General features: G+C 40.4%; 1 protein-coding gene across 9 annotated transcripts in view; it reads left to right on the top strand.

Moving 5' to 3' along the window:
• chl1b (cell adhesion molecule L1-like b) overlaps positions 1–25,407 on the top strand; it is a 727,052-nt gene that overhangs the window by 652,934 nt on the left and 48,711 nt on the right. For all 9 annotated transcript variants that reach the window (XM_041191219.1, XM_041191221.1, XM_041191227.1 and 6 more), the window contains one exon: positions 4,570–4,749. In XM_041191219.1, the coding sequence (XP_041047153.1) occupies positions 4,570–4,749 (180 nt within the window). The remainder of the gene's footprint in view (positions 1–4,569; positions 4,750–25,407) is intronic.

The following is a 25,407-nucleotide window of genomic DNA, read 5'->3' as shown; positions in this document are numbered from 1 at the left end:
TGTGGCTAGAAATGCTATTGTTTGCATCTGTAAATTCCAGAATGCTATGTATGCCTGTTTGGTCCCAGTAATCATGAAGGAAGAACAACATCTAATTTCAGCTACTTTGTGAGTTGGCAAAATGTATTTGGAGTGTTGACAGAAAGCAAATCAAACTTAAGCATTTAGAGGCCATTTACTGAATTTGCACTTCCCATTAGGGAGCCAGGCCCACTAGGTGCATTTGTTGGAAATTTGGTATGATTTGCAAGATTTTAGTTAATCTAGTGTCTGCTGCCAGCAAATGAGACAACCTACTAGCTGTTCAAAGTCAGCTGTTGACCCTTTTAATGCCACTGTCTCCATAAGAGGCAGCAGCAGGTGTATCATGTCCACACTCTTAATTTTGGAGTAAAGGACAGCATTTTTGGGATTTTTCGGATTTATAAACAGGGACATAAAACATCAGAGCAAAGAAGTAAGCATAAACTTGTAGAAGTCACTTGTTACATCACAGGCATAGTGCCATGTGCAGTATTACCTGTCCCATTATACAACGGGCATTAAATCCAGAGAGTATGGATTCACCAAGATGATAATAGGGATAGGAAAATGTAGATGTTAGGAGAGACCAAAGATACTGGCACTGTATATAGTGCAGCAATGTAGAATAAGAGATTTAATAAAGGTCTGTAAGATTGTGTTGGATTTTGAAAGGATAAATAGAGAAAACATTTTCCTCTGGTTAGGTAGTCAGCGACACGTAGTCATTAATTTAAAATTATCATCAGGAGAAATTTCTTTTCACAGAGTTGGTGGAATACTTTGCAGGAGGTGGTTGATGTAGATAATATTGCATCTGTTAAGGGAAAAGTAGATAAATACTGAAAGAGCAAAAGCAGGGTTCTGGAAAGGGAACATTTACTTGCAGTGAACCAGCAGAGACATGAGTATTAACTGTATAAAATGCATTGGCTCTACAGATAAATTTTGCATTTGCACCACCAGCAGAAAGCATTGCCTGTTGCTGGGGCATATCAGAAATTTTGGCACACGCTGCATGTGGTTTTCCAAATACTTAAATTAATGGTCTGAAGATCATGTGGTCAATGCACCAAAATTTCTAAAGTACACTAACATTGCACAAGCCTCTCCATTGAGATTGGGAAATCTTTATTGAAGATGATAGGTATTTAAGAATAAAACTTCTGCTTTTCCTTATGTTGCAGCGCTGCTATCTATTATGTATTACTGTCTATGAGATTTGGCAGTTTCACCATGTGAAGCTGTCTACCTGGGAATTCTTTTTTTTTCAGTTTTAGGTTTTGAAGACGCAAGCAATCAATATTGCTTTCAACCTTTATCCAAAGGCAAGTTTTTCTTTACGAATAAAAACAATTGCAGCCCAGCATGGAACTGTGCAATACAAGCCAAGAAAGTTCTAGGCCTATTCCCCAGTATGCACTGAATTAGTGCGCCACAACTGGCCTCAGCTTCCTGGGCCAGGTAGGGGGAAAAGATCTGATGGGGTTTTGTTCTTCATTGTTATCCAGTGTAAGACCTCACTCCTGAGACCTCCATTAAGTTCTTACATGAGAATTATGAGATATTGAAAAATCATTCAAGTATGAATTTGGCTTAAAGAAGTAAGTTTACTTAAACAGATTCAAAACAACAGAGTTTGCATAGAGTTTCACAGATAAAAATCACAAATTCTCTTCCTCAGAGAGCAGTGGAGGCAGGATCATTGAATAGGCTTAAAGCAGAGTTAACTAGATTCTTGATTAACAAGGGAGTCAAATGTTATTGGGGGTAGACAGGACAGCAGAGTTGAGACCACAATCAAATCAACTATGATCTTATCAAATGGCAGAACAGGCTTGAGGTGCTAAATGGCCTGCTCCTGCTCCTAATTCAAATGTATATTTGGAAAAGAAGATCCCATGAGGCCCATGTCCCCGAGCTCTTCAAACAAGGCAAAGGCACGAGCTAGATCTACAAATGAAAGATTCCTTCTTCTCTGTTACCACAACCTGCTCTGAATCACTCATGCTTTATTATACCCTGTACACTCCTCTCCAACTCACAGTCTAAAATACGCAGTGTGGATATTTCTGGGCTAGCGCTTGGGAGGGAATGAGTAAGTGATAAAATGTGCTATTAATGTCTAGCTTGATTGAGCAAGTGGTGGAGCACCTAGCACTCAAACCGGATTTCATGCAGGGATTAGGTCAAATTATAGCAGGTGACTCTACTCGGCTCCCTTCCTTGAAAGTTTAAGGATCGAGAAAGAAATGGAGGAAAATGGAGCAGGAACTAGGGCAATTTAGAATGAAATTAGGTACAGAAAGAGGAATAAAGTGAGGGAAAGAAAAATTGGATTAAAAGAGAGGAGAAAAAAAGCCAGAAAGGAAAAGTAAGAAAAAAATACATTTTAGACTTGAAACTCTCTTAAAAACAATTTACTACCCAGGAATGCGATACTAGAATTTAACTTGTTCCCTTGCTGGGGCAAATTGGTTAAGTCACATTACAAGAATAAAAATTTCATCCTGAAATGATTTTTGCAATGATCTTTAAATGCTAGTTCTAATGTTTAGCAGTCAGTTTAATTGATGTGTAAAATGCAATAATTTCTTGAGACACATGAGGAGGTTAAGGGCAAGCTCTCACTTTCATAAGGCTAATGGCTAATTGTGGTGATTCACAACTCATGGGTTTATCCTTCCTCACTACAGATTGCTGGCCAATTACCATATAAGTATCACTGTGCACATTTAAACTTGCTGTTATCTCCCAGCAAATTCTGAGTCCAGTCTTTCAAAACAGCCATCTGTGCCTCTCTCTCTTCTTACAATCATCATTGTTGCATCCAGTGGCTTCCAGTAATTCTGGATTCCTGTCTTACATAGGCGTTTGAAGCCTGGGTGCGTATCTGCAATAAACGCTAGGAAGAAAAGAGAACATTGATATGCCTTCATTATAATGCTGAAATAAAATTTTCACCACATTCCATCAAGAACTACCTTCATTAGTGATCATTCTCGACCAAAACATGCATCCTGAGCATTATGAGCAGCAATCATTACCTCGTCCCATATTTGCACCCCATTATCCACTAATTAATGGGCCATAATAGAGCTGAAAATACCAGCTATATAGTTCAATATCTGCTTCAGCAACACTTCAGTGATTTGAAAAGCACTATATCATACAAATTGTTAGGCAACATTTACTGTGTAATGACCATGAATAATGCAAGGTTGTTCCTTTATTTATATGAGTCTCTGTACCCAGTGTATTATTTGGTCACTTTGAATATTAAGATTTGAATTGCTACTCACTCCAATTTGAGCTGCTGTAGAACTGCATGATAATCAGAATTTAATGGCTCGGATTTTGTGGTCAGCGACTTAACACTTGCCACTAAACTCAAAAGAAGCTGCCAATAAAGATTTGCAATCTCAGTGGCCTGGGTTTCCCCTTTCCGCCCATCAGTTTGAATCTGGTGTGGCCAGATATATGCCCAGCAATAAAGATGCAATTAAATAAGGTAAGCAGCCAATCAATTGAACTATTGTCACAGACAACAAACCAGGTTGCAAAGCGCAATGAATTTTTCACTTTTTATTAAAATTTTACAGAGAGCAAAACAAATGATTGGGACATAGCCATGGGATTAAGGTAGATCCTAAAATATCATAATCAAACTTCAAGAAAACATTATATTAAACGTGATATTTTTATCATGATGGAAAAATAATGCATTTTTCAGGGACAGTGAGGCTGTTCAACAATTCGAACTTGTATGCTGTTAAAAATCCCAGTTACACTTCATTAAAAAAAAGTTTTTACAGTAAGATCAGAAGGGTAAAAATGCATGTTTTCACCAAGTCAGTGATTTCTACTTGATTGCAGTATAGGGAGAACTGAACAGCGCACCCTCTCACAACACACAAGAGCTAGGAGCAGAAGTAGTCCATTCAACCCCTTGGGCCTGCTCCGTCAGTGGTAAGATCTTGGCCAATCTGATTGTGGCCTCAATTCCTCTTACCTGTCTGTTCCTCCTCCCATATCCCTAGACACCCATGTTGACTAAAACTCTGTCTAACTCAGCCTTGAATATATTCAATGACCCAGTCTCCACTGCTCTCTGGGAAGAGAATGCCACAGACCAATGACCTGAGAGAAAAATAAATCTCCTCATCACTGACAGCCGCTTCTGGATTTTAGCGCTTAACTGTGGATGCATGATCTCTAGAAGTTGCTGCTGGTTTCCGAGGAGCAATGAAAGTGAACATTGACAGTTTTGCCATCATTGATATCACAAAATCAGAGCCATATGAATATCCTGAGAGATAAGAGCAGAGAAGAAGGGAAATAAAACTTTACTATCTAAAGAGAAGGTATGCATTAACCGACCTACTGGGAGAGAAAAAGGCCAGTATTCTCGTCATTGTTCACATTTGGCAAAAAAAGTGCAGCTTTTCTGTAGCTATTCATTTACTTCAATTAGTTGCTGAACTAGCAATGAAAATTCTTTTCTTTGCATCTTCCAAAAGTTTCACAGTTACGTGTTTTATTTTACAGTTAATGACACAGAAGAAATTGGTGCCTTGAATACTATTAATGTTACAGATCCTGATACAACCAAGATAGTAGTGTCTGATCTGGACACCAGCAGTAAATATAAGTTTTACCTGAATGCTTACACTCAAGCTGGACCTGGGAAACTTATTACAGAAGAAGGAACAACAGTTATGGAAGGAGGTAAGACAACTATGCCTGCAAATTGGAATCTGTAGTTACAGATTATTGCAGAAATACAGTATCAAAGATGTTTGAGATTGCTGATTATTGAAATCATAAAGATCCCTGTTGCACATCAAGTATTAACCTTTCTACATAATTTAGAACAGTTGGTAATGACATTGCATCCTCTATAAACAGAAAAAAGGTTACTTTTATTTGTTTCACTCATTTTGGTTAGTTTATCATTCTGTAAAAATGGCAATTGTAAATATATAAATTAGAGGGACAACAATAAGCTAAAATTATGAAATGTATATACAGAACATAACCTGTTCCATATTAAATCCCAAATTGTGATTAGCAATTATGAAAATATATAAATTGTAGTATTTTTTTAAATCTGTGTACAATCAAGACAGCTCTGCAATCTGCACAAATACTACCTATACATAACAACTACCACCTCTGAGCTTCGAATGTATATTGCATTAGGTTGTGGAACAATGTGTACTTGGTATCCATTTTAACAATAGAGGTAAAGCACAAAATACCAACTTTAAGCTGGCCATAAAATAAGTCATCTTGGCAGATTTAAAATATGTTTTAAAAAAAAAAATTATGATGAGAAAATAATTGAAATTAACATCGAAAATGCCTGGGCTCTGAAGGTTTCCACACCAAGCTTTTAAAAGAAATAGGTGAAGAAATGCAGATGAATTAGTCAGCCTTTCCCAAAGCTGTCTAGATTCAGGGATTGTGTCTTGACTGGAAAAATGCACATATTACTTAATTATTTAGGAAAGAGGAAAAAATCAGATAACTAGATACCTATGGAATTAGTGAACAGTTGAGCAAGTATGAGCTGATCAAAGATACTCTGAAGGGATCTGTGAATAATAGGTAAGGCCTGACTAACTTAATTTAATTATTTGAGGAGGTCACCAACATGTGATGGACAGTGAAGTGAGTACAGAGATTGTCTATTTCTGCTTCCAAAGGCATTTAGCAAAGCACATTTAGCAATCTGCACAAGAGATTATCAAAAAATAAGAGCACACAGAATTGAAGGTAACCTTATATATGGATTAGTCATTGGTCGACAGGCAGGAAACTGAGAGTAGGGATAAGGGTTTGTTCTCTGATTGGTGGATGTGACGAGTGGTGTTTCCTGAGGATCTGAATTAGGGCCTCAGGTTTCACCAGATACGATAATGACTTGATCACATTTGCAGATGATAATAAATTAGTAAATTGAGTGGATTGGAGTAGGCCATCGCAGAGATAGACTAAGTGAGCAGGCAAAATTGTAACAGACAGAGTTCAATCTAGGCAAATGTAAGGTTATTCATTTTGCACCTGAGAAGACAAATCAGAATATTTTCTCAATGATAAGATACTAGGAGCTATAGAAAAACAAGGGATTTCTAAATCAATAAAAGCTACTTCACGAATACAAAAAAATTAAAAACCTACTGGAATGTTGCCCTTTATTTCAAGAAAATTAAAATTCAAAGATGAGAAAGTTATGCGTAATTTGCACAAAGCATCACTCAGATCCCATCTGGAGAGCGAGAGTTTTGTAGAGTCAGAAGGACCTTGGAGCCATTTAAAAATGGCAGATGGGACGATTGCAAGAATGTACCTATCTCTGCCTTAAACATATTCAATGACCCTGCCTTCGACACTGTTTGGTGAAGAGAGTTCCAAAGACTCATGACCCTCAGAGAGGAAAAATTTCTTCATGATTCATGGATCTCAGAAGAATTGTGAACCTTAGTCTGGATTCAGGAACTTTTGAAAGGTAACTTCAAAAGGTCTTACCTATTCTTTCCATAACCCTTCCCTGCCAACTCATGCCCCCTATCAATACCCATGGCCTCTTATAGCCCCATGCCAATGCATGCCCTCACCACCCCCAGTGGCCCCTCATACCCTCCATGTCAACTCATGACCCTTCCTTGCCCATTTACCCAGTATACATGATGTGCAGAACCAATGAGCCCTAAAGTAACAATGACATGTTAAAGCTCCTTAGTAAAAAAAACCACCTTTTCGTAATTTTTTGAAAAAAAAAGCCTGTGTTCTTACAACCCTATACAAGTGTCAATGAAACAGACAATTAAGATATCAATAATGGAAGCTTCAAGCACTTGACACTTCTCAGCCTTGTGCAAAATTGAGACATTGGCAAAAGAGACCGCAGAGAAATAACTTACTATAACCTCATAGAGATGTCAATCAAGCAAAATCAACACTGCCCTGTGCCGGTGTAAAAAAAAATCACACACATGCCATTGTTACTATAAGGTTCATTGGTTCTGTACATATAAACTGGATGAATGGGCATGAAGGGTATGAGGGGCCATTGGGAGTGGGTGGGTGGACATGATTTGGCATTGAATTGGCATGGGGGTGGGCAGAGTGCATTAGTTGGCAAGATGGTGGCATCGGGAATGGATGGGTGGGCTGGGGCCTGATGGTCTGTGAGGCGTGAGGTCTAGCAGACCTAAATGTAACCAAGCAACCGGGACAAAGTCCCAGAGAACTAAGACAGGCCTTTTAACCAACCCACCTTGGCATCCAGCTGGCCCTGTGGCCACCTTTGATCTGCTCCTGGAGCATTGGGCCTGACCCTACCCCCAGAGCAAAAACAGCACATAAAGGGGCATCTTATAACGAGGTGGGTAGCTTGAGTTGGGAAATTTCCCAACTTGAGCTACTCACCTTGGTACAAAAATCTGGCTGCAAATGTCAGTTAATGCCTGTTAATCTTGGAAAGAATAACATGTATATTCACCAGAATGATAGCAGGGCTTAAAGAGTTAAATTATTAGGAAAAGTTGCATAAACTTGGTCTACATTCCCTTGAGTTTAGAATGTTGAAGGGCAATCTAATTGAGTTGTTTGAAGTGATGATAAAGAGATTCTATAGGGTGGATATGAAAAAAATATATATTGTGATGGTATCAGGAACAAGATGGCATAATCTTAAAATTAGATCTAGGCCAGATAAAGTCAAAGTATTTTTAACATAAAATGTAATACATGCTAGGTTAATTAAAATTTACAAGGCTGAGTTTGAAATATTTTTATTTTGCAATGATATCAAGGACTGAGGATCAAAGGTGGGTAAACAAAATTAAGGTACAGGTCAGCCATTGAACAATTGAATGGTGGAACAGACTTGAGGGGCTGAATGGTCTATTCCTGTTCCTATGCTGTATTGTAATGAAGTGTCTTGCCATGCAGGGATAACAAAATATTACTGGCTTTGTAATACATGACAAAGACTCTCATACACAAGGAGGAAAAATATCATATGCTGGGCAATGTACAATAATGAAAAATCACATTCAAGCACCAGTTGCAATTTGAACTTGGGTTTTGTAATATATTGAGTGTCTGCTAAATCAGCTTACCACTAAACCATCATTAAATTACAGTATGCAAATCAAAGTGTATATTGTACTGAAAACTTAATGTCCTCCATTCTTTAGTGGCAAGCACAGCTATACTTTGGAATATGATGATCTGCCTTTAGAGAATACTGCCTTCAGTGAACACAATTCCTTGAGACATACATTTGAGTTGAATGTAGTAATGCAACACAGGTGCAACAGAAATGTAGTTTTATGGTAATCAAGCTACAGCTTAAGGTTACATAAAAAAAAGCAAATCAGCTTCACACTCCTATTCTTTAATTGGAAGACAGATTTGCCAGTAGTCTTCAGAATAACATTCCCATGTAATTACTGAACAGAGGATGCTGTGAATTTGTGCCCTTGCATTTTGGTTTGATAATTCTCTAGTGCTGGAATGATTAAATGCAGCTCCATTTTATTTAATTACCTGGATCAAATGTTCAACCTTAATGCATGAACTTTCACCACCTGAAACAAACCAGCCTAGTTAGGCAGCTTATGTGAACCAAGCTAATTCCAGGTACATCACTTGATGTGCTTGGCCCTTTCAAATGGTTTGTTCAGCAATAAAGTAAAATCAGGGTATCTGGTGGAACTACAATTCTGGCTGTTACAGTATTTAGCAGCAACTACTTTGGTAAATGTTGTTTCTCCAGAGAAAATTCAAACAATGTGTGTTCAAATATAGAAAATGTGCACGTACCTAATTCTACAAGGTGATCTATGATATTGTTTCCATGCTGTTGCTTCTATCTATGTTAATGGGAGCTGGGCGCAGTTTTTCATGTTGAGCATTTACAACCAATAGTCCATGATTTCTTGGTTCATTTAAGACTGAACATAAAATATTTAATACATTTTCATCATCTTTACTATTGTTTTGTAAATTCTAATGACTATTTCATTCCCCTTCAGCACTAAAGAAGTACTGTTGCACATTAGATTAAATGGCACAGAACATTCCAGATGAGATTTTGAAGATTAAGCCTTTGTTCCAGTTAAATTATTGTGAAACCAAAAGCAGATCCATTATTTGAAATACCAGATCATTTTAAAAGTAATAAATGGCAATTATGCAAATATCTTCACTTCATGATGTAACATGTACAGTTGTAGGAAAGAGGACTGGGTCGATGAGCCAAATTCTCTTGGTTCATCTGTTTTCTTTGATCCAAAATGGGCAAAAATACATCAAATTCCATGCCAACTCAAGCCGAATCAAGAAAATAATAATTTCTAAATTTGGCAAGTGGTCTCTGAACTGTAGATAAAATCTATATTTTACTCATAAACTAGCAGTTAAACAGAAACTTATACAAAAATAGGCAAAACATTTCCTCTAGTCATTAATTGCTTGCAACAACATGAACATAATCAGAAGATTTTCTAGGTTATTTTTAGGGGTAGATTAGAGCAGCATTCTAAAAGAACACATCTACACTTTTAGTCATTTAGTGGTACAGAATTTGATATTGCTGAAAAAAAAGACATGTTGAAGCTTTTCATCTTGCACTCATCATGACACTTTGCAAGAATGCCAACATAAGGGGAAAACAAACAATTTACACTGTATGAGAAGAGAGTACAGATTGGTAGAGGCATTGCCATGGAGAATGCACCAATTGATGGTGACTGACAGTTAACTGCCAAACATTGTTTGAAATTTAAACCAGGCAGCTTGACCCTGATTGGTCAAGGCATTGCCTGGAGGAATGAGTCAGCAAATGGCTGTCACTTATTTAGTTTAGCTGAAACAGGTGCAATGTGTGTACATGTTCTTTCTGTCTGCAAAGAACAGACCTGTCAATATATGTAGCTTCCAGTACACACAAATGCACCACACTGAGAGCCCAACTGACAATCTTAAATTAGTTGTCAGCGTAATTCTTAGCACGCCGAGGATTATATAGCAAATGTTGTCCAATCACGGAATCACATCTAATGTTGGACACTGTGTTTGAGCTTTGCAAGCACAGGCTGGTTGGGTACAGTCTCTATCTTGCCCATTGCAAACTGTGGCTGGGACATGCTGTTTGATACAATCCACTAGTCTTTGGGATGTACGGCCTATATACCGAGCGTCAAACTGGCATTTAACTTCATATACCACATTACTCATTTGTGTGAAAGGCAGAATGTCTTTTTGGCTTGACAGCAGCATCCTGTTAGTGGTGAATACCACTTGTGTTATACTGCATTGTAACAGCATGAAACAGTTAGCTTCGCCTGTTGCTCAAATTCTTTTGAGATACATTGTCCTTCCAGGGTAATTTGAGGTAGACTGGGCACTTTTCAGGGCCGAAAGTGACAGCCTTAGGCCCATTCATGAGTTTGCATGATATACAATGCAAAATGATCTGATCAGGTTGGTTATTATTCTGCAGGATGCTGTTGATGCACCCTATTTCAGAATCAAGCTTGCATGGTGAGCAAATGGCTCTTGCCTGTTTACAAGGTTGATGATAAGACCAGTCTTATAGTGTGTGGAACTGTTGGAATTCCAATGCGTATATTGACCAGTGAAGGTAGGCTTGCGGTAGACTGCAGTAGAGAACCCCCTGGCAGATTTCTCAACTAGTACATCAAGGACGGAGAATTCATTTGACTACTCCATTTCAAAGATGAATTTTAGCTCAGGATGGAGCCCATTAATACATGTAAGGAAATCATTACATGTAGCTGTGGATTTAAATATAGTGAAAGTATCATCCACATTTCGGAAATATGTGATTAGTAGGATGTTAGGTGTCATTCCCAGAATTTCTCCTCATATACATGTTATCTAAAACAATGCAGAGAAAAGCCTGCTACGTACGGCTAGAGAAAAGCACAGTATTTTTTTGGTTTTAAAAAGTACAGAATTATTTAGTTTAGTCTTGACTTTATCCATGAAGCATTATTGAAGCATCAGTATGGTCACAGATATGAGCAATGTCTGCTACTTAGGCATTAAGGCTTGCTAAAATTTTGATGTTTTTAATTATTGAAAACTTCAGAAATGTACCTGATCAATACATTATGAGCGGCTCATCATCAGAGTTTACAGTTGCGTTCAATATGAGAAACATTCAAAGCATTCATTTTTAAAAAGCCTTTTGAAAATTCTAGAGTAATATAATGTCAGCAGCACGTTATTACTTAAATGGGGCAGAATTTTACACCTCATGGGCGCATGTGCACCCGACCCAATTAGGCGTAAAATAGCACGAGAAGATGTTGAGGGAGCATCCCAATGTCATTTCGCATGCGCACAATCTTCAGGTCGGCGGGCGCACGCATGGGTGTCGGAGCCAGGACCATCATCAATTAAAAGGCCACTCAGGCCATTAAAAAGGCAATTGAGCCAGTTTTATGTTTCCTGCATGATTTTGTGCTCGTCGCATGGGCAAAATGGGCAGGCGGGCAGCCCACACTTTGGAAAACACTTTTGAAAAAGGGTCAACAGCAATGCTAGTGTGAGTAGTAAAGAGTTTAGGAGATAGTTTGCTGCTGGTTGCTTATTTGAACTTGACAGCTTCATCTCTGTTCTGAGCTTCATTCTTAGCATTTCGAGGCTTCATTCCAGAATTCATTGGCGTCTCTAAGGTCCCCAGAGGATTTTGACCATGTGGACCCTTCCAGGTATCAGGCAGCCTTCTGTAACTCTGATAATAGGAATTGTGGTCTCCGCTAGAAGCACCTCCTCTGAGGAGAAAGAGTGGGGCAGAAGAGAGAGGAGGCCAGGCGTCCGAATGCAGCTTCAAGGGGAGTGACCTATGGGAGGAGAGATGCAGGTACAGGGGGCGCAGGGCCAGCAGGCTGTCCAAGGCAGAAGGGGCCACAGAAGACACCACTATCCTGCTGCCAGGGTTTACAGGTGACGATGTTGCTACCTTAATATGTCCGAGGTGCAATGCTGAAGCAGGCTCCAGGCAGACCGTGACCATTGTCAGATGGTGGCGCCTGAGATCACCTTCAACTGTGCAGGTAGAAACCCCATGCCAGTGGCTCCGAAGGTCACAGTGGCCCTCAACTTCTATGCCTCAGGCTCTTTCCAGGGGTCAGTGGGGGATCTTTATGGAGTTTCCCAATCAGCTGTCCACATTAATGTCAAGCTGGTGACAGAAGCAGGTAATGATAGTTATTCATTTCCGTACAGATGAGGCCAACCAGGCTGAGCGAGCCGGAGGCTTTGCAGTGATTGCTGGGTTCCCCCACATCCAGGGTGCAATCGATTTCACACATGTGGCCATCACGGTACCAGCAGGTCAGCCGAGTGCCTTTCACTCAATGAAAGTCCAGATAGTGTGTGACCACAGGATGTGGATTCTGCAAGTCTGAGCACGGTACCATGGCAGCTCCCATCACGCTTATATCGTCTCCCAGGTGCTGAGGCTATTCAGTGCTCCAGCCCGACTGGATGGATGGCTGCTGGGTGGCAACAGCTATCCATTGAAATGTTGGCTTATAATGCCTCTACACCAGCCTAAAACAGAGGCAGAGCAGCTTTATAATAAGAGTCATGCCTCCACAAGGGCAGTAGTAGAGAGGACCATAGGTCTTCTGAAGATGCGCTTCCAATGCCTGGACCGTTCAGGGGCAGCACCACAATGCCCACCAGAGTGGGTATCATTGATAGTGGTCACATGATGCACTCTCCACAATCTGGCACAGGCAAGGGGGGACCCACTGGAGGAAGAGGATCTTGACGCAGCTGCACAGGCCAGAGGGTCAATCCAGTAGTGAATCAGAAGAGGAGCACGGTGACGATAATGCTGAGGGTGTGGAGGCAGACTTCTGGATCCTTCAGGGAGGCAGGGACACTAGGGATGCCAGGATCCAGAGTTCCTTCAGCTAGGCCTTCAGCCAAAGACCAGATTCCACCTCATGCCAGGGCTGCCACCTCCATCCAGGATATCTGAAATGACCTTTTCATTTGAACCCAAAGTCCACTCAGTGCCTGTGCAACAAAGTTCAGAGCCACTCACGTCCAGCATTACAAGCTGGCATGCCCTGCACCAAATAATAAAAAGGTGAAGCATACTCAAGCCATTAGGACAAAAACAAAATTTATCTCATTTTGACAATCCAAACAAATTAACATAACCTTCTCTGGTCTTCATTCCCAGACCAGTAAACATGAACAAAACATTACAGTACAGGAGATCACCCGTGAACAGTCCCTCTTGTGCTCATGGTGCCTTAAATTTACGTTTGCGGGTGCTACGTCTTAGTGCTCCTCCCCGCCCCCCACTCGCTGGCAGTGGCAGTGGAGGCAGCCTGCTGACCTTGGCGGTTTCCCTCTGGCCAGTGGAAGCTGTGTTGACCCCATCTAGGAGGGAGTGGCCAGTGCCACATCTAGCATCTCCTGAGTCATCGCAGTCTCATCAGATGCCATGGTCACTGGCAGAGGGGCGGAGGAGCTGCATCGTCATCCAGAGTGTCCTGAGGGGAGCCCGCAGAGACGACAGGCAGCTCATGTGCCAACGTGAGGTTGCTCTGCACCTCCCTGCTCACCATTGATGGACGGGCACCTATCTGGGATACTGGGTGCTTCATCCATTTCCCAGACTGGCACTGACCACCTGAGGTCATTGCCTGTGTGAGGGCTTGCAGGTCTGAGTGCAACCCCAGGAACCCTTGATTCTGTCCCTGGAGCTGCCTATCCCATGACAGTCGCCACTCTCACAATGGAGGAGGCAGTGTGCTTGGCCATGAGGATGAACACAGTGCTCATGCTCTACATGGACTCCTCAGCAATAGAGACCATGGCATGCGTACCCTCATGGATCTCCTCCAGATCCTCCCACACATCCTGCTGGGTATCCAGCATCTGCCACCTAATGGTTGATTCCAACGGCTCATCATCTGCCTTCAATGCCAGCAGTCCTTTGAGTGAGCCCTGCCCCCACTTGCCAGCTGGAAGATCCTCCCCTCTGTTTCAGATGCTGCCAGACCTGCTGAATATTTCCATCATTTTTTGATCATGTGTAAGAATGGTTTGTTGGTTCCCATGTTTTTGAATATATTTACACATACGCACATATGAACATATTCTGGGAAACAGCCAGAAAAAGTAACCACATCTAATCTTGGTAGTCAGATATAGTTTATCCACATAAGTTAGAAATTAATCATTTTGATTTTGATTCCGAATCATCAGATTAGCCAGATGTTTTTTATGAGTAGGTTTTGATGTGCTTTTTTCAAACAACCATAATTTGTTGGTTCAGTATGTGATGCATGAATCTTTGTAACTCCTTGGCTGTTCCTAATGAGACATTAGTATGAAATATGAGGATGTCTGAGGCAATCCATTGAAAGTTGTCAGTTAACTGCGAGCACATTGCTGAACCCAGACTAATGGCTGTCTTTACCAGCAGTATGCACTATAATCAGCTGTTGCTACAATCTTCAACAATGGGTTCTTCACTCTCTGCCCTACAGATGCAAAATTTAAGAGACACTTGAAGTGAATTTATTTAAAGAATTCAGCTTTTGTGGCCATGGGTTTTAAATATTTAAATACCAGTGCAAAGTGCACTGTTCAAAAACATAGCCTGTTTGAGTTAAATCATTTAAAATCAATAAACACAAAGGTTGAACATTCAGAGTCTACCATATAATTAAAGCTTTTCATCTGTCGTGGCTCTGACATGCCAATGCAGCACAGTTAAGTGGCTGACATGTTCATTGGCTACGAAATGTACTTATTGGCTAAAGTTTTACATTCACTAAAAGGCAACCAATCAAATAAAATATCCAAATACAAATATACATACAGTGTATGTCACTTTTTCACTAAATATTCCTGTTTATAAAAATGAGCCAATAATGTCCCTGAAAAAGGTGAAGATGCCTTTTGTTTGCCACCCTCATTTTCTCTCTTTGAATCCCCCCCCTTTCTCCTGCCATCAACCTGTTCTGCCAATATTCTAATATTTCATATTTTAACAGTGGTCCTTTTATCCTCTTCACAGACCTCCTTCCTCTTACCAGATACAAGCGTGTGTTTTGCTTTATTTCCAGTATTGCCATTATTGAGTTAGGCCTTCTGATGTGTTGGGGGAACACAGGCCATTGCATACATTCAAATTTTCCATGTTGCATGCAAATACAATTGGCTTTGACTATAAATTTTTCAGTGCCCGTCAGCCTTAAGTTTTGCCCCACAGTGAGATGATTGACACTTCTGTTTTTGTGCTCAAAAGTATTGGAGATTAGAAAACCATAAGGTGACAGAGCAAAGTTATTAATGGAGCTGGCAGGTAGCAAGAGCAAAAACGTTGAGTGAGTGGACGGTTAATTTAAGTTTAAAGTACAGAAGTTAGAAAAAAAGAATGAAACCAAAAATAATGACAGAAAACAAGACAAACACAATTCTGAGAATACAGATCTAGAAGTTAATAAAAGGAGGATGTAATTGTATAAACAACAAAAGAAGAAATAACACTGGACTGGAAAGATGAATAAAAGGCTAAGCTAATATTGCTGATTCATTGATGTGAAGAGTTTAGACTGCACGTCAACTGGAAGGCAGTAGTCTACTCCACTGCACACTAACACCAAATAAATAGTGGAGTATATGTTTTGCCCTATTTTCTTCGGCCACATCTGCCAGAATCTTTCATCCATTTGTTCAACAATTCACTGCAGTGGTGCCAATTCCTGAGTTTTGAGCTACACTTCAGAGTGGAAACAGAAATTCAGGATATTCATGCAACCGCGAAAAACATCAGAAACTGTGTGGAAGGCCTCAGCCAATCCAGGAGCAACCTCACATGGGAGAAACTAGATTCTTTAAACAGATTGAGCCTGAAAAGCCACATAGCAGCATGACAGGATACCCCCACGGAAAATCTCTGTTAGAGAATGTGGTTGTGTGAGGTTTGTGAAGGGGTGGTGGCACCTTTTACCTCCCATGCCTAGGAAATATGTGGAATAGCCTATAATATCTTCAGGGGCACCTGCTTGCATCTTGAGGGTAGAGATTACTTCTGCTGGCCTCAGGTCTTTCTGCCGGTGCTCACTTGGCACACAAGCCAAAGTTCCCAAAGCAGGAACAGGAAACCTCTCAGCTGGATATCCCATCCCACAACCTCAGACAAGCATGCTGTTGCTTGGGGTGCATGCAGGCTCCACCTCAAAGAAGATGGTACAAAAACCAAGCAAGGATACCGAATCTCAGACCAATTTCCAATTCTACTGCGTTAGTGCTAGGCTTATGGTGGCAATACACAGGACAGGCTGTGGATTTTCAACCTCTTTAACTTCAGGGAGATTAATTTCCTCTGAACACTTTTTCTAGTGTGCTAGTTAATGTGCTTATGTCAAATTCCTCTGTGCTATTTTAATGAGACCATTAACCCGTTATTTTAAATGGATTAAGAAATCCGTTATAACAGGTCACAGAGAAATTTAAGACCTCTTTCAAATGTTTCTCCATGTGCCTGAATGATGAGAGGGCATTGTTGAAGACTAGCTTATTCCAGTTTTCTCCAGAGAGTAGAGAATGTCTTGTGAAAGTATAGTAACTAACTGGTCTTTGGCAATACATACTCAGTTCATCAGGTGTAACTTTCAACATAATTTAAGCCATCTTGACACCCAAGCATGAAGTTAACCAATAGCAATGTTATGTCAGGAATGTTTAACTAGTTCTAACTTCATTCATATACCGCTTTTTCAGTCAGTTGGTAAAATGGCCAGTTTTCACCAATTTATTAGATATAGCTGTTAAATGGCCCCTTTTCATCACACTTGTTAGGCGCAATCCAACAAAGTGTATATGCATCGGACTATCAAACCAACTATGATAGGGTTCAGCTGGCGAATTGGTATCTATTTAATTTATTTTCGATCTGTCAGAGGTTTATATTAAAAAAAAGGAAAATATTGCTAATGATTGAAAAAAAATTGATCCCCAGACATGGGAGAGCAGGGGTGAGTGTGCATGGGAGCAGTGGGTGGGACTAATTTAAAATAACTCTCAGTGTGGTGAAAGTGGAAATTGCAGAGGCACTAGTGATAATCTTCCAGTCTTCCTTTGACACAGGGGAAGTGCTAGAAGACTGGGGAACAGTGAATGCTACACCCTTGTTCAAAAAGAGGTGCAAGGATAAAGCTAGCATCTATAGGCCAGTCAGTGTCACCTCAGTGATTGGGAAACTTCTGGAAACTATCGTATGAGATAAGATCAATAATCAGTTAGACAAATGCAGGATAATTAAGGAAAGACAGGTTGGATTCATCAAGGAAAAAATCATGTTTAATTAACTTGCTGGAGCTTTTGAGGAGGTAACAGAGAAGGCTGGTAAAGAGAATGGTGTTAATGTGGTGTATATGGATTTTCAAAAGGCATTTATTACAGTGCCCACACAACAGACTTGTGACCAAAATCCTAGGTCATGGAGTAAAAGGGAAAGTAAGCACTTGGATAAGAAATTGGCTGAGTGATAGGAAACCGAGAGTGATGATAAATGGTTGTTTTTCAGATTGGAGGAAGGTTTGTAGTGGAGTTACTCAGGAGTCAACGTTGGGACCCTTGCTCTTCTTGATATATATTAATAACCTAGACTGTGATGTGCAGGGCATGATTTCAAAATTTGCAGATGGTATGAAGATTAGAAATGTTGTCAACTGTGATGGGGATAGTCTTGAACTTCAAAAGGACATAGACATGTTGGTGGATTGGGCAGACAAGTGGCAGATGAAGTTCAATGCAGAGAAGTGTGAGGTGATTTATTTTGGAAAAAAAGATATGGTGAGACAGTATATAAAAAAAGGGAGAGCCTCTAAAGGAAGTGCAGGAACAGAGGGACTTTGGTGTATATGTACATAGGTCATTGAAGATGGCAGGGCATGTTGAGAGCAGTTAATAAAGCATATAGCATCATGGACTTTATTAATTGGAGCATTGAGTAGAAGAATAAGGAGGCCTTGTTGTACTTGTATAAAGCACTAGTTAGGCCTCATCTGGAGTACTACGTCCAATTCTGGGTGCCATACTTGAGGAAGGATGAGGTATTGGAGAGAGTGCAGAGGAGGTACCAAAAATGATTCCTGGGATGAAGAACTGTAGCTATGAGGATAGATTGGAGACGTTCAGATTCTTTTCCTTGGCGAAATAAATGCTGATAGGAGACTTAACACAGGCTTTTAAGATCCTGAGGGGTATGGGCAGGGTAAATATTGAGAAACTGTTCCCACTCAAGAGAACATCAAAAATTAGAGGGCACAGATTCAAAATATTTGGCAAAAGGAATAAATGTGGGGAAAAGGTTTTTCACCCAGAGGGTGGCTGGAGACTGGAACGAACTTCCTGAGAGGGTGGTGGAGGCAGATTTGATTGAGGTATTCAAAAGGGAATTGGATTGCTACATAAAAAGAGAGAATATGTAAGGTTATGGGGATCAGGCAGGGATTAGGACCAGGTGGAATGCTCTTTCAGAGAGCCAGTGCAGACTTGATGTGCCAAATGGCCTCCTTCTTCAATGTAAAGATGCTGTGATACTGTGGTAAATAGGGAGGTTTGGGTCAACCTCCTATTTTATGCTTTGATCAATCAGGCAGGGTGTAAAACAGGTGACTGATCCAATCCGGTCAGCTTCCCATAGGGCAAGTGAGGTTAAAATTGCCCCCATATTTTAATGATTCATTACTTTAAATGTTAATATTATTCAGCGTTCTAATTATTACTGAATATCTGGGCCGACTCAGGCTTAACTTGTGAATTTTTGGAAAAAAAAACCCAGCTTGAGAATAAATAAAGATTAGATCATTAGTTCTACCATATGGCAACTGAAATCTTTGGCTTCCTAATCCTTATTAGATCCTCATTAAAAAGTTGATTTATCCCAGTTCTCATCAGAATTTTCCTACCTTAGACTTCCAACAATGAAATCCAGAACAATGCATCATCCTTCTTCTGGGGAAGGATGACCATCTTGAATCTAAAACTCCACTTACATCAGCAATGGCTTTCCACAGCCTCCTGAGAAGAAATGCACAACTGTGAGGCTAAATTTATTGTATTACAATAAAAATGTGAAAATATAAAAGAATATGAGAAATAGATCAAGAAAGGGATCAAGGAAACAAGTATGGGGTTTGAGGAGAGAATCGCCAGAGAATATTAAAAGAGCACAGTACAGTATTTTACATATAACAATGTAAAAACATAAAAGTAGGAATCGACCATGCAACCATTCAAGCCTGCTCTGCCATTCAATACAATCATAGCTCAAATTCTGCTTCAACTCCATTTTTCTGCCTGCTCCCCATAGTTCCCAATCCCTTGAGAGGCTAAAAATCTGTCTACATCTACCTTAAAGATACTCAATGATGGAGCATCTCGTATACTCTGGGGTAGAGTGAATGAAGAAACACATTTCATCTTAACCCTAAACAATAGACCCCTTATCCTTCATGTGCCTTCATGTTTTAGATTTCCCAGCCAGTGGAAACAACCCCACAGTGTCCACCCTATCAAGCCCCTTCAGAACCTTGTATGCTTCAATGAGATCACCTCTCATTCTTCTAATCTCCAGAAAGTATAGGCCCAATTCCCTCAACCTCTCGTCATGGCACAAATCTCTTATCCCAGGAACCAATCTACTGAGCCTTCACTGTACCACCTGCAAGGTTAGTGTATCTTTCCTTAAATATGGAGACTAAAACTGTGCATAGTACTCAAGGTGTGGTGTCAACAAAGCCCTGTACAATTTTAGCAAGACTTTCTAACTCTTGTATGCCAATCTCCTTGTAATATTCCAATTGCCTTCCTAATTGCTTGCTTAACCTGCATGCTAACTTCATACATTCCTTGTACAAGTACACTCAAATCTCTCTGAACATCAACATTTAAAAGTTTCATACCTTTTTAAAAATATTCAGTTATTCTGTTCTTGCTATATAAGTGAATAAACTCATATTTCTACACATTATACTCCATCTGCTACCTTGTTGCCTACTCAACCTGTTTATATCTACTTGCAACCTCTTTGAATCCTCCTCACAGCTTACATTCCCACCTTTTTTTAAAATTCATTCATGGGATGTGGGCTTCATTGGCTTGGGCCAGCATTTATTGCCCATCCCTAGTTGCACTTGAGAAGGCAGTGGTGAGCTGCCTTCTTAAGCCACTGCAGTCCATGTGGTGTAGATACACCCACAATGCTGTTGGGAAGGGAGTTCCAGGATTTTGACTAAGCGACAGTGAAGGAACGGCGATATATTTCCAAGTCAGGATGGCATCTATTCTTTGCATGGACCTTATTCGCTGATGCACTATTACCATTAAACTTGCTGACTCTTCCCATCCCACTCTGCTTTCTCCCATATTGCTATAATGCTCTATTATTTTAATTTTTCTCTTTAGATTACTAAGTTTGCTTTCATCTGACCCCGCCACTGCCCCCATTCTGCCCCACGCACCCCATATTTAGTTTTTAGCCCTATTCACAGGTCAGGATGTTGATCCTAGGCTGATTTAAGTGGAGCCTGTCTCAAAGGAACAGCTCTCTCTTTTCCCAGTACTGCTGCCAGTATCCAAAGAATCAAAACCCTTTCTTCTCACACCGCTCTTTGAATCATGCGCTTAATTCACTAATCTGCTTGACCCTATGTCAATTTGTGTAGTTGGTAATCTAGAGACCCCTTGATGTCCTGCTTATTCATTGGGAAGCCAGTCCCTGAAACTTCCTTGCAGGAACTCGTTCTTGGCCTTACCTATGCCATTGATTCCTCTATGGACCATGATAACTGGATCCTCCCCCTCCCACTCCAAGTTCTTCTCCAGTGCAAAGAGATATACTGAACCTTTGTACCAGGCAGGTAACTGAACCTTTTGAACTGCTGTTTTCAGCTACAGAGAAGTGTATCTATTCCCCTGACTTTGCTGTCCCATATTACTATCACCCCACTTGAATGGTCTCATGCACCATGGTCAGTTTTTTCATCCATTCTGAAGTCCTTCTCATTCATGTTGGCAACAAGTACCTTATACCTTTAGGATAAAGATAAAGGCTGAGACTCCCACCATCACTATATCCTGGATCACCATACATGCCTGACTCACAGTCACACCCTCCTGCCCCTGACAATTGATGACCCCTAAAGTATTACTTAACCAAAGGGGTGTGACTGCCTCCTGGAACAAAGTGTCCAAGTAACTCTCCCTCCCTGATGCCTGCAATGTCTCCACCCACATGCAAATCCCAGCTCTATGCTAACCTCTAAAGTATGTGGAGTGCCAGTATTTGATGGTGGCTGCAAATGTGAGATCGAGTGACAATGTTTCTTCCTCATCAGTGTCCTGCTCTTAATCCTTACGCTTTCACATCAGCACTTGACAAATGGCAGTTCTTGGGTGTTTGAAAAAAGATAAGTGCATGTACAGGGTTGTGGTGAGCCAACTGGGCTAAAGCAAGAAGTGCATGCTTACACTATCAGCAGCTTGTACATCAGAAAATATTGTAGGATGAGGAGGGACTAGGATGTGAGAAGATGGATTAGGTAGGAATATGCTTTCATTTTCAATGGTTTCAGCATCGTCATTGCGTGCAGCCTCAATGACAACAGTGCCTCCTTTCTCGTTGGACTAGAAACATATGCTGTAGAAAATTTTTCAGAACACATGCTAGGAACTCTTGACCCTCTCTGCCCTTTACGTTACTACAATCCCAGTCTGTATTCAGATAATTGAAGTCCCCCATTATAGCCACTCTTTAAGGCTGGCACTTGTCTGTAATTTCCTTGCAAATTTGTCCCTCCACATCATTCTCACTAGTTGGTAGTCAAATAGATTGTGTCCTTGACCCCTCTGGGACATCTTCTCTCTCCAGCACAGCAATGTTCTCTTTGCCAGTACTGCCACCCCTTCTCTTTTCCTTCTTTTCCCATTTTTCCTCAACAGCTTCTATCTAGGAATACTTAATACCCAGCCCTGCCTTTCTTTGAACCAGGTCCCTGTTATCTCCACAATATATTTCCATGTAGCTATCTGCTTCTGCAACTCAACAATCTTATTTACCATCCTCTGCACATTCACATACATGTATTGTAACCCTAATTTAAACTTTATTGCTGTCCCCCTTATGCTAAAACCACCTAATATCTCAATATTTCCTATTCCAGTGCTGTCTGTCTCTCCCAATATTCTTTGTGCCTTGGTATTCCTCTCTCATACTACCTCCTCGTTTCCATACACCTGCCAATATAGCTTAAACCCTTGCCAGTAGCACTGGCAACCCATCCAACCTGTACAGGTCCCATCTCACCCAGAACTAATCCCAATGTCCCAAGAATGTAAAGCCTTCCCTCCTTTTACAGCTCCTCAGCTCCACATTCATCGGCTCTATACTCCTATTTTTATACTCACTTGCATATAGTACCAATAGTAACCTGGAGGTTACTACTTTTGAGGTGCTGCTTACTAATTTCCTACCTATCTCCCTAAACTCTGACTGCAGGACCACAACCCTCTTTCTATCTGTGTCGCTGGTACTAATTTGGACCGTAGCCTCTGGCTGTTCACCCGCTGCTGCAGCTGACAATACTTCGTACACATATGGTTATCCAGTGTTATGATGTGGCAGGTGATGTGTGCCAGGTGGACCAAATCCACAAGGGAAACTTGGCCACATTATCACAATGCTTTTGCAACTTGTATTTATTACGAGAAGATTTGGGTACTGAATTCAGAAGTAATGAGTTCACTAACACCTTTAGAGATTTTAAAAACCAAAATAGAACATTTATTAACAAAAGAAAAGATTCCTAGCACATACATAGGATTACAGTTACTTAATTTTATAACAAGTACCAGCATTCCTAATTAAGCTCACCCCCAACTACATAGCCCATTTAAGGCAACAGTCCAAAATAGATTTTAAATTGAAATAACAAGCCAGAAGATTTACCACAGCACCCACTCAGCAGTGAAATTCCAAAGGCTTTTCTCCAACATTAGTTACTGGACACAGCAGACTTTTGCAAACGTTGCTGGAGGCTTCCTCAAGGTTGTCTTACACACTCCTTTTAGTTATTACATTGCCCCACAACATCAACTTCCTCCCTTCTTTATATATGTTTCTCTCTCTTTAACCTATAAATTCCATTGTTCTATTTGTCTTTGGAACTTTCCTTTTCCCATAACATAAAAATATTTCATGTTGCCAATATGGTCATTACCTTTTGGGATAAATAAACAGGATAACCTTGCCCTATTTATCTTGTTAATTGTAAACATCCTGCCATCCCTTTGAAACCCAAACAACTCTTTCACCAATCTAAAAATGTAAATTTCCTTCGCACCCTACATGCTGACCTCATCCATGTTTACACATTAGCATTTCAAATGCTTTTTGATAATTTCAACCTTGCAGTCAGTCTGACTCTAATTTAATTAAATCACACAGACAGAGCCATCTACTCTCACACCCATAAATCTACTTTACAATAAACCATAATAATATTATGAAACTTATTATAGTTTTGTCTCACCAGGACACAGAAAATGTCCTGCTGTTCCCAAATGGAACAGGATGTGCACAGGGGTCTGAACTGTCCTGTCTTTCCTCTATCTATTAGATAATAAAGCCTACTAATGAAAAAGTAAAGGCTCTCATTAGCTACTCCTTTCACTTTTCTGTTATCAGTTAACCAAAGGAAGGTTAATTGAATTGCTTTACTTAACCTTTATTATAAAGAATGAAAATTTTAATTTTCCAGCTCCTTTAATGCCTCTAGACCTGCTCTTATTAATTAACTTCTTATTAGAATCATTCAATTGAAATTTTTAATTTCTCAGCTTAGATTTTAGAGACAAAAAAATTGTCACCAACCAATTACTTAACTACTTCTCTCTGGCATCTTATTAAGTTTTTTTTTTAACATGGTTGGTGGACTCTGAAACCATACACCACTCTGTTGATTTCACTCTGTTCTCGTTCTCACTACTGCTGCCACTCTTTTATCTCTACTTAGTTCTTGTTCTCATGGCTGCCACTGCTGTCGCTCTTTTATCCTCCTGCTGGTCTTGCTGTTTTCTTGCTCTCACTGCTGCTGCCATCGCTCTTTTAACCCAGTTGCTCTCACTCTCGCTACTGATGCCGCCACTCTTATATCCTCCAGCTGGTCCTGCTCTGTTCCCGATCTTGTTGCTGCTGATGCCACCACTCTTTTATCTTTCTGCTATCTCACTCTGTTCGCACTCCAATTGTTATTGTTATTATTGTTTTGCTGTTATCATGAAAGTCTATGGGCACCTCCTCAAATTTGCTGTTATTATAGTTCTGGCATATATTAAAACAGAACCAGTACAATCCATCATTGTATTTGTTGACTATGTTATGTGTAGCAAATGGAGTGACATGAAGCCAACACAAATATATATATTTTGTATATTGCCTACTCTTAAAAGCCCTGCTCCTACAACAGTTTTCATTTTGATTGTTGGAGTTTATCTGTTTTGTTTTGACGTTAGGAAATGATGGTGCAAAATTTGGATCCATTGTGCCCATTATTTGGGCATTACAAGGATGCCCTTAAATGGTGGTGTACATGCCCATATTGGTTAGGGCAGTGAGAAGTGTGCAGAATAGACAGATCGTGATGTAACTCATTGTGTATTTCTAATTTAATGACAGCTGTGCCACCTTGAAGCTCAACAATCTAGTTATGTTCTGCTCTTAAATATATATGAACAGTGTTTAGCAGCAAAAGCTAGCTCCACTCCAGTGCTATTTAACAGAAGATCAACTACTTAAAAGCTAGCTGGTGATTGATTTCTATTAGTTGTTGCTATGAGTGTACATGTGTTTGATGCTTCCTGGTTTTCTCAAAAGTTGCTGAAGTCTACAGGGAGTGGTGTGCCTGGTGCTGAAGCAATTCTCCTATTGTACCTCAGTGAGGAACAATGTCAGACATATTCATTTCAGTAAGAACATCCTCGCTGAAATCTGCCACCTGCTACAGCTGTAACTGTAACCTGAGAGCAGGGCAAGGACAGCATTCACAGTGGCTGAGGGGGTGACCGCGGCCATGAACTTTTACAAGTTCTGGCCCCTTCCAGCTTGGACACTGAATCGAGCTGAATGGCCTCTTTCTATGACATAAATTTTCCCTGTTTCTATATACTATGTTGGAGCTGGAGGCATTTGCAACATCGCAAAGTTAGTTATCTTCCTTTGCATAAGGAAGGTCACTGAGGCTCTCTATAAAAAGAGAGCTGACTGCACTTCATTTTCTTTTGCCAGTGAGCAACAGCTGGAGT

Source organism: Carcharodon carcharias, chromosome 7, assembly GCF_017639515.1.
Source record: "Carcharodon carcharias isolate sCarCar2 chromosome 7, sCarCar2.pri, whole genome shotgun sequence".
NCBI classification, from domain to species: Eukaryota; Metazoa; Chordata; class Chondrichthyes; order Lamniformes; family Lamnidae; genus Carcharodon; species Carcharodon carcharias.
Note: the sequence above shows the minus strand (reverse complement) of the source record. Positions and strands in the feature narration are given on the sequence as shown.